This window comes from Dendrobium catenatum, unplaced genomic scaffold (assembly GCF_001605985.2).
Source record: "Dendrobium catenatum unplaced genomic scaffold, ASM160598v2 fragScaff_scaffold_716, whole genome shotgun sequence".
Classification (NCBI taxonomy): Eukaryota; Viridiplantae; Streptophyta; class Magnoliopsida; order Asparagales; family Orchidaceae; genus Dendrobium; species Dendrobium catenatum.
In genome coordinates this window covers 20083942-20094172 of record NW_021319178.1, presented here as the reverse complement: position 1 = coordinate 20094172, position 10231 = coordinate 20083942, and the positions used below count along the sequence as shown (strand labels likewise).

Genomic DNA, 10231 nt, shown 5'->3' with positions numbered 1-10231 from the left:
ACATCACTGAGTACAGGATGTAAGTAAACAATCACATCAATGTCATAAAATAGCATGCAGTAAAAACTTAAAAATTTCGCACACAGCAAAAAAGTAAATACCGGCCTAGACTAAGAATAGATTTGGTTGTCCTAGCAAACCATCTAAAGTGTCTTAGGTAGGTTGTATAGTTTCGATATGTCCTAGGTAGGATAATTAGTTAGGGTTATTTGATGTTCTCGTTGGTTAAAAGGTTTGAGGAAGAATTTTAATTAAAGTTTAAATATTAATGATTTAAAATTTTAGGATATATTTTAAAATTTTAAATGGATACCACCTTTATTGCTTATCGAGGCCGTGAGTTTATTTCATCTTTCTTGGGGCTAATTTAATAGCCTTGTAGGCCCGAGTTATCTAGTGGTACTTGATATAGTTAAATGATTTGATTCAATTAAAGTTTGAAGGTTAATGAATTTTTATTAAAGTTGGTTGATTGTTGGTTTTAAGATTGATTACATATTTCTGGAATTTTAAAGTGATTTTTTAAATTTTAAGAATTTTATGGATTATTTTAATTATTTAATTAAGGGATCAAAGGTTGACTTTTTAATTAAAAGTAATTTCTAAAAAATTAGTATTTTTATAAAATACTAGACCTTAGGATGATTTGTTAAACAATAAGTTTGTAGAATTTGGAAATTTCTATATATTGTTATGGTTTTTCAAAGTTTGATAAATTAATTGAATTTCAAAATTATTTAAATAAGTGTGTTTTAATATTTTGAGTCCAAATGAACTCCAAACCTTTTGAAATCAACTCCAAAAGTTAGGAATGACATAATGAGAGATTTTCAAGTGTTTGGAAATTTTTTGGAAATATAGTTATCTTTAATTTATTAAATTAATTAAATATTAAATTTTAATTAAAATTGAATTAAGCTTAATTTTGTTATCAAATTAAAGTGGTTTTATTTTTCATTGATTAAGGATTGAATTATGGTTAGTTTGATGTATTATTAGTACTTTTTGAATTTAAAATTGATTTATTATATTTTTTAGAAGTTTTAAAGCTTAATTAAAGGTTTAAACTTAAGTAAATTAATTAAAATGGCTTAATAGTTTCAAAAATCAATGAGAATAATTCTATAGGTTGTATATATCACCAACTTCAAGTGTTCAAAGTTTATAGTCATGATGATGTGTGTCCTAATTTTTAAAATTAATCTATATTTTCTAGACAAATTCCTTAATTATTGTCCTTAACGATGTTACAAAGTTAATTAGGTTTAAATTTAAGTTTCTAATCCTTGAACTATATATATATATATATATGCATAAACAATCAGATTCAATTCATTCCTAGATTAGGAAGGCTAAAATTGGGTGTGTGCATCCTAACGATGCAATTAGATTTTGACTTAAGTAATTACAATTTGATTAGTGAAAAAAAAAATTATATAATCATAATCATCCATTAATACTATTTATTAAAGTTGAACCTATGTTTAAAAGTTTTAATGGGACCTCTCATTCTTGAAGAATTTAAATAGTCATATAATGTTTAAAATTATTTTTAAAAAATATAGTTAATATATACTGCATTTATATTATTCAGAAAATAGAGGTTTTGAAATTAAGAAATAAAAATATATTTAGAATAATTTCAGAAATGTTTTATTTTATCTTGAAAAGTCCATTTATTTTTTTAATGATAATGTTAAAATAATATTTAATTTTGATAAAAAATAATTTAACTTAATATATTTATAAATATTTAGTTAAATGTAGAAAAATAAAGTATAATTTAATATACATTAGATTTTAAATTTCAAAATTAATTTTATTAGAATATGTTAAATTCTAAAAATTTTAAAGATATAATTTATATTTTTTTTTATTTAAAATTAAAGTTTTGTAATAATTTTTGAAGTTTTGATGTTAATTAAAATATTTAAAATAATTTAAAGATTGAGTCTAAAATTAAATAATTCTTAAATTAATTTAATTAAAGTCGATAATAATTTAAAATAAAGTTTAAAATATATTTTATTTGAAATATTTGAAATTAATTTAAATGTAATTTAAATTAATTATGAATTAAATATTTAAATGATTAATTAATTAGAAATTATTTAAAATATATAAAATATATCTTAAATTACTTCAAATTAAAATTAAAAATATATATATTTTAAAAATAATTATTTATTTATCTAAAATAGTTTAATATAAATTTTAGATTTTTTTTATTTTAAAATGACTTAAAAATAAAATTTTAAATCATTTTAAATAACTCGCGGTTGGATGCCACATGGCAAAGGACGATTGGTCGGTTCAAACCATGGTGGTGGTGAAAATTATTGGAAATGATTGCGCCGCCACGTAATCATTACCGGTTGATTGAAAAAGTGCGTTGGTCCCATGCGCTTTCACTAACTCACAGCAATGGATCTCGCCTGCCAATGGATCACCCACAGTTAAAACCTACAGCTCTGATTGAGCTGGACGAAATGCGAAACTATGGGATCAACCACGTAGTTGGATAGAACTATAGAGAGAGTTAATCTAGACCATTGATCAGACGATCAACGGTCCAGAAAGCATGCAATTTATACACGCAGTGAACTAAAACCCTAATCAAAGAAATGGCTCATTCGCTCGTTTTCCTCAACCATTTTACTTGAAATTTTAAACGTAGAACTCTTTAATGAAGAGCATTAAAGGGGACTATTTTTTAAAGTTTAAATGCACTTAACAGAGAGGTATTTAAATATAAATAATGTGACCTAGATCTAGATATTTTGAGAGATTTTACCGATGGATTTTGGATTTTTTTGTTTCTATGAGCTTATAGACTGTCCACACTTAAATTTGCTGAAGACACCAAGGTTGGAGAAGCTACAAATCGAGCTAGAGAGGACTTTGACATGGTTAGCCTTTGGTTTGGCCTGAAACCCGCTGCTACCAGCGTCCAAATGCCGGATTTTGGCCTAGGGGATGTTGAGGGGTTGGTTAAAAGCTTGAAAGAGAAAAGAGCTTGGTTGGAGAGGCTGAGTTTTGAGATTGAGAGAGAGAGAGAGAGAGAGAGAGAGAGAGAGAGAGAGAGAGTAAAGAAAATATAATGAGACTCCTTTTTAGTCTTTTTTGCCCTATTCATCCTTCTTTAGGCCAAAGGGACGACTAGGATTGACTGGATGGAGTCCCTAATGCCCTCTACGTGTGCTGGAGTTGTTGGGATGGCATGGAATCAAAGGACAAGAGGACATCCCAGGTGTAAAGGGATTTTGTCCTTGAAAGCACATGGGTTCAATTAGAACCTTTTGATCCTAGATCAAAGGTTAGGAAATGTCTTGATAGCATTCTAGAAGTTGATTAAGACTAATGGAGTGGTCTAAGAAAGGATAGGATTAGTCTTAAATGGGTTTTGACCATCTTTGACCCATCCCAAACCTTGATTTGACTATTTGACCAGTCCACTTTCCATATGGACTGATGATGTGGCATAGAAAGATGCCTTGAATGTTGGGATGGTAGGTTGGAAGGCGTTTAATGGCTAGGGATGAAGCTTGAGGTGTTTTGACCAAGTTTGACTCCTCCAAAGCCTTGGTTTGACTGTTTGCCTGGTACCCATGCCACATGGCAATTGAGGTGGAATGGGAGGGGACTTGAGAGATAATTGGATACATTAGGCCTAATGTCAAAGGAAAGTGACAGGTATTCAATAAGGTTTGACCACTTAAAGCCCCATGCAAAGCATTTTGTTGACTGTTTGACTGGTCAAGCAGCAACCTATGCTTAGGTGGACATGGGGAAAGCACTATTTACTGGTTGAGGTGATTTGGAGGTTTGAGGCTTGCAAGTTGGAGTTTGAATGCATGGAAAGGAATTTGAGTTATTTTGACCTAGTCTTGATGTGTTGACTTTGTCAACTTAACTTGAGCTTTACCCATGTTGAATCAAAGAAGGTTCAAAGTATTGAATGGTGTGTGCTTGAAGTCTCTTGAAACAAATTGAATAGAAGGACACATGAAAGATAAGATTTGACTATGAGTTTGGATTTGACTAAGTTAAACTCAAAGTGATTTGACTTCAAAAGGATTTGAATATATTTGAGTGATATTTAGAAATGGATTTGAATCATCCACATCATTCACAATCAATGGAATGATTGTAAATGGATGGATGAGATTGAAGCTAAATAGGATGCTAGAATGATTAAGTCTGGGTTGATTGGATTTGAATTACCCATATCATTTATGATCATTTGGGATGATCATGAGTGATAGGATATGATTGAAGTTTGATAGAAGGTTGGATCAAATATTCAAGTCTGGATTAAGCTGAAGATTAAATTGCCTAGGAGTCTAGATAACTTTTGAGGTTAAATTGATCTGAGGCCGGGATTGGTCCAAGTGACTTCATACAAAAATGAGGTCAACACCTAGGTGCCTCTCTTTTGCTATCTTGAGGTCTATTATTTTGTCTCTCTCTCTCTCTCTCTTTTAGCTTGACTTGGGGTGCTGCTTCTTTTATGGTTGTTTGTTTCTTAGTAGCTATGGTATCAAATTTTATTTTTCTGTGAATTCTATGTGTTGCCTTGGGTTGTTTTGTTAGCTTCGTTCCTGATTCTTCTTTGTCCAGATCGTCTATTCTACTCCTGTCATCTCTAGTTTAATGTGGGCTCAAGTTTATGCTTATGGAATTATCTTATTTTTTGGCCCGCTCTTTGTTTTCATTTGTTCTTGTCTCCTCTGTGCTCTTTGTTTGGGTTATCCTTTGCGTTGCTCAATTTTCTTCCTTGAAGGTTGTGCTCGGTTGGCTCGCGCTGTTCTGTATCTTTGCAGGTCCTTCTCTGATGGTACATGGTTTCTTAGTGGCATCCTGGTGGATCAGCGGTACATATGACCCCATTCAAATTTGCATAAGAAAAAAAAAGATATTAACACCATCGATTAAAGGGGTTCTCGCAATGAAACTTTGAACTATAAATATCACTTGAAATTAAAGAGATATATCACTTGGAAGTCGTTGATTTTATCTAAAGGGGAAATATTCGAGCAACGATTTTATTTATACATTCACATTACTTATTCCTATCACGAAGGGTTTTTGCGACCAAAATAAAATTTCAATCCTTCATTTTTCAAGCAGAACTATCACAAATATATTTACCCAAATATCAGTATTATGATACATATTAAATTAAATTTCAATAATTAAATAGATCAAAATTTAAATCTATTTAATTATTAAGCTAAACTAGCATACATATATAATTTAAGTATATAAATGAATATAATTTCAAAGAGTTCACACAGGCGGCACTGGATTAATCGCCACCGCTCCCTCCAACATTTGCGTCACCTGCCCCATCGTTGGCCTCATAGCCGGTTCTTCTTGCACGCACCACAAAGCCACCATCACAAACCTCTGCACCCTCCCCATATCCGCCATGGCCTCCTCATCTCCCTCCACAAGAGCATCAATCCGCCCATCATTATAACAATCACTTACCCAAAAAGTAAGCAGGGCTTTCTCCTCGTCCATATCCTTCTCCACATTCCTCCTACAAAACAATATCTCCAAAACCATCACCCCGAAACTATAAACATCCACCTTGGCACTTATCCCCGCGTTCCTGAACCATTCCGGTGCAACATAACCCTTCGTTCCCCTTATCCCTGTGTTTGTCCTCGTCTGATCTTTTTTAAGAAGCTTTGCAAGCCCAAAGTCTGAAATCCTTGGGACAAAGTTGACATCGAGGAGGACGTTCTGCGGCTTTATGTCACAGTGAATGATCTGCGTGCTACATTCTTCATGTAAATAACGAAGTCCCCTTGCAATCCCAAGGATGATGCCCACTCTCTGTTCCCATGGCGGTCGAATTCCGTTGAAGAGGAAGCTAGCAAGGGAGCCGTTGCTCATGTACTCATAGACAAGAAGCCTGTTCGTGTCTTGGTTGCAGTAGCCAAGGAGACGCACGAGGTTCTTATGATGAGTTTGGCAGATAGATTTTACCTCGTTAGCAAATTCCTTATCAATCTCCGGCTGGAAGTCACGTAGCTTCTTAACGGCTAGGTAGGGGGTCCCGGTGAGCTCAGGACCGAGATATCCTTTATAAACAGTGCCACATGCTCCTCTTCCGAGCTCTTCACCGAAGCTTTTGGTAGCTTCTTCGAGCTCTTTGTATGTGAATGCCTTAAGATTCGGCCCCAAGATGCTGTCTTTAAGCTGATGCCTCTGTTTCCTTTTGCTCGCACGAAGAAACATGTAGGTTAGATATAAAACAATGATGTTCAGTAAAACCGAGCCGCCCAGAGCTAGAAAGCCAGGCAGGAGCCAGATTCTCTTCTTGGTAACGTTGACGATTGGCAGGTTATCGTAGTTGCCTAGTTTCATGAAAGCGGTTCCATTGACGTTGCTCGCTTTCACCCCATTGGATAATGGAAGCTTCTTTTTCCAGCAATTGTTTTGTCCATCGTAAATGGCCGTGGCGCAGAAGCAATCTTCCAAACACTGTTGCTCGCAGTCCGCTTCTGTCATGGGATTCAAGCGGTCATAATCGTTTCCCCAGAAGTTGATATTGTCCACCCTCACCATTTGAAACCCCTCGCTCTGGACTCCGGAGATGCAGCTGGGCATGGTGAAGGTGTGCTTGCAGCCCATGTAAGCCCTGTTCGGGTCGATCCACGTATAACCCACAGGGCACTGGCACACGACCTTCTTATTCGTATCATAGGTGCAATAGCTATTGAAGCCGCAAACGCCGCTTCCGAGTGAGGTAATCATATTCGTGCAGATGTCGGCGGGCTTGAAATCCATGATCACCCACTCTGCGGCAGCGCCGGCGATGGCCGAAGGCTTTGGGTGGACGTAATGGCGGAAGACCCCGTCAGAGTCGAGGGTTCCTCGGTGGTAGAAATCGGAGGTTGATTTCGTCGTTGCTGAGGTCAAAGTAGTTAGTAATGCTTTTGTTGGCGAGATCAGGTGGATGCTTCCAGAGACGTCGAAGACGAGACTGCAGTTAAAATGGGTTATAAACATTTTTATACTAAAAAGTTGTTATAAAACAGTAAGAAAATAATTCAAAATAAAATTTTAATGACCAACAAAATAAATAAAAGTGATCAGAAAATTAATAGATCCATTGAAAATATCTTCCAGAGGGGTATTAATGAAGATGATAAAATAGATCTTACAGATTCCATTTAATTCAAATTCTTCCGAGTAGAGCGTAGTGAAAATAATGATTGTTATTTTCATTTCGAAAGAAGCATTCTTAACTTATTATCATTCAACTTGGTGTAAAAAAAAAAGGCCAGAGATAACCAAGAATTTTAACTTCACAGAACTCAGCTAATTTATACCTTTACCTGGAATTGGAAGTGTTGGTGCCAGAGGTCCAGTAAGAATTGTACTGGAATCCGGTGGGTACGGCAACGAGATAAAAGACGAGGTCGCCGTCCGGCTGTACAGCGAGCTTAAACTTTCCATCGCTGAAATCATCTTCGCTAAGCTTCGCCACAAGTTTGGAATTGGGGCTTAGGGTTTGGGTGGGGAGAATGGTGTCTGTCGGATCGGAAAAGCTCTCCCACAAGACCGAGTGGTCAGAGGCAACAAGAACGAAGTCGCCGGTGTCGAGCATGGCGGCATAGGAAGCAGCCGATGAGCCGGGGTTCCAGACTTCGGTTCCAGAGGGATCTCGGAGAGAGAGCCGTCCGTCGGAGGTAAGGATGACGGATGAATTGGGAGGAAGGGGATTGTCTCTGTTTGGGGTCCAGACGACGGTGGTGGTATTGGGGAGATTGGCGAACCAGATGGCTAGGAGGAAGAGGGAGGAGTTGGTGGGGAGGGGGAGGAGGCCGAAGGCGAAGTCGCCGGAAGGAGAGAGCCAGGAGGGGTTTCTGGCGCCGGCAATAGCGGTGGTGAGGGAGGAGTTTAGAGTTATATTGCTGTGGGGTTGGGCTGATGCAGCTGTGATGGTGATGACGGTATGGAGGAGGAGGAGGAACAGAAGAGGAGATTCCATTGACGGAGATGATGAAATCAGTGGGAAGCCGGATTTTATAAGAGAGAGATCATCGATCGGCAGTGGAAGACTTTTCTCCACTGGAAAGAGAATACGCTACAGCTTATTAGTTAGGATTCTCCTCAAGGACATTTTATCGCATTACCCGCAGTACTAAGATCCTATTCCCAGACAATTTATTAATATTGACGATGCTTGGAATTATTGAGAAGAACAGCAGCCCTCATGACGTTAGGAGAGAAATCCGCGTTAGTGAGATTATTAATGAAAAGTCTTGGTGGCCAAGTCCATTAAAATTTTTAAAGTTCGTTTGTAGACCACGCGCTATGCTAATTTTGATTTCTTAAAGAAGAAAATTAGCTTATATATATATATATATATATATATATATATATATTTGAAAATTGGATTAGACAATGAACCGGAAGAAGTAGAGGATAATAGTTTGATGGTTTAACACGGGTCCAACCAAATTCGAATCGGATGACACAATAAAAATTTATTATATTTAAATTACATAACTATTTGTAAATATATAACAAAAATCAAACATAATTATAATATGAACAACTTAACATTAAATAAAGTAATAAAAAAAAACATTGATATGTCATCAAAAAATTATCTTGATCGGGCATGAATCTCAATGAAAAATCAAGTTGAAAACTTTCGAAATTAAAATTGGGACCATTCGATCTCCGATTTCAACAAACTTATAGTCGAACTGAGCGCCTCAAGAATACGAACCCAAAGACACCAATCCAACCCTTTCCAAGCCAAAACGGGTCCAAATCAAGGGTGAGAAGCGATGTTGGAAGGTTCGAACCACAATTTGGATTACCAAACGGTTTTCAAAAACAAAACGTGCTTATAGTCGAACCAAGCGGCTTAACGAGACGAATCCAATGACCACCGAATTCCGACATCTTTAAGACATCCAAATGTCCATCAAACGGTCCATGATCAAGGGATTCAATATCGGCCTTCCATCCAACCACTCCCCATTTACCCTTGATCTCTCACCTATTTACAGGTCATGTCACTTCATAAATCTATAAATAGACCCCTCATTTCTCTTGAAAGGGGACCCAAGTAAGAAGAGAAGAAGAGAAGAGAAGGAAGAGAAGGAAGAAGCTCCTCCTCGACCACCGCCTAAGCTCCGCCGTACCACCGCCTGACGTCGTTGCTCTGCCGAACCACAACCTAAGGCCCTCACCTTCGTCAGACCACCGCCTCTCGTTGTTGCTCCGCCGAACCACCACCTGAGGTCCTGAGCTCCGCCGGACCACTACTTGAGGCCCTGAGCTTCACCGGACCACCACTTCAAGCCTTCATATTCACCGGACCACTACCTGACGTCGTTGCTTTGCCGGACCACCACCTGAAATCCTGAGCTCCGCTAGACCACCACCTAATGCACTGGGTTCTACCGGACCACCACTTGAGGCCCACACCTCTACTGAACCACCGCATGCCGTTGTTGCTCCACTGGACCACCGTATGAAGCCCTCACCTCCTCCGAACCATCGCCTGACATAGATGCTGCACTAGGCCACCACTTGATGCCCTCACCTCCGTCAGACCTTCGCCTGATGTTGCTACTCCACCAGACCACCACTTGAGGCCCTGTGTTACACCAGGCCACCACTTGAGGCCCGGAATTCTGCCGGACCACCACTTGAGGCCTCGAGCTCCACCAGGACACCACCTGATGCCCGGAGTTCTGCCGGACCATCACCTGAGTCCCGGACTTCTATCGAACCGCCACATAAGGCCCAAAATTCTACCAGACCACAACTTGAGACTCGAACTTCTGTTGGGCCACCACATAACGCCGAGAGTTCTCCCAGAGTACCACCCTTCTACTACGGTCTTTCAAACCCATGTCTCCTACCGACTATGGTCCTTCCAACCTCAATAACTCGATAATAGTCTTTCTGACCTCGGTCTCCTACATACTATGGTCTTTCGGACCCATGTCTCCTGTCGGTTATGGTCCTTCTAACCTCTTTCACCAGACAATGATCTTTCTAACCCCGGTCTCTTACCAACTATGATCTTTTAGACCCCTGTCTCGTGCCGACTATGGCCCTTCCAACCAATCAAATATATCTATGTTGATTATTGTAACACCCTCCATATAATGCACTCTATATGACGTATATTTATGACATCAAGAAAAGGCATTCTCCCTAAGAAGGGACTCATTTATAATCGACTAAA

The 10231-nt window shown here is 38.0% G+C and overlaps 1 protein-coding gene across 1 annotated transcript; it reads right to left on the bottom strand.

The window, feature by feature from the left end:
• Window positions 1–5014: 5014 nt before the first annotated feature.
• On the bottom strand, window positions 5015–8146 carry LOC110107664 (G-type lectin S-receptor-like serine/threonine-protein kinase LECRK3). Its single transcript, XM_020837980.2, has 2 exons — window positions 7353–8146; window positions 5015–6997 (listed from the first exon to the last, which is right to left on the bottom strand). Exons 1-2 carry the CDS (start codon window positions 8006–8008, stop codon window positions 5290–5292), a joined length of 2364 nt encoding a protein of 787 aa, XP_020693639.1. The 5' UTR covers window positions 8009–8146; the 3' UTR covers window positions 5015–5289.
• Between the last annotated feature and the right edge of the window lie 2085 nt (window positions 8147–10231).

What these genes read in the sequence shown, in the direction of transcription:
- LOC110107664 (XM_020837980.2), bottom strand. Translation starts at nt 8,008, where the DNA reads ATGGAATCTCCTCTTCTGTTCCTCCTCCTCCTCCATACCGTCATCACC. An exon ending in ACCAACACTTCCAATTCCAG is followed by an intron (nt 6,998 to 7,352) that starts GTAAAGGTATAA and finishes TTTTAACTGCAG; the next exon opens with TCTCGTCTTCGACGTCTCTG.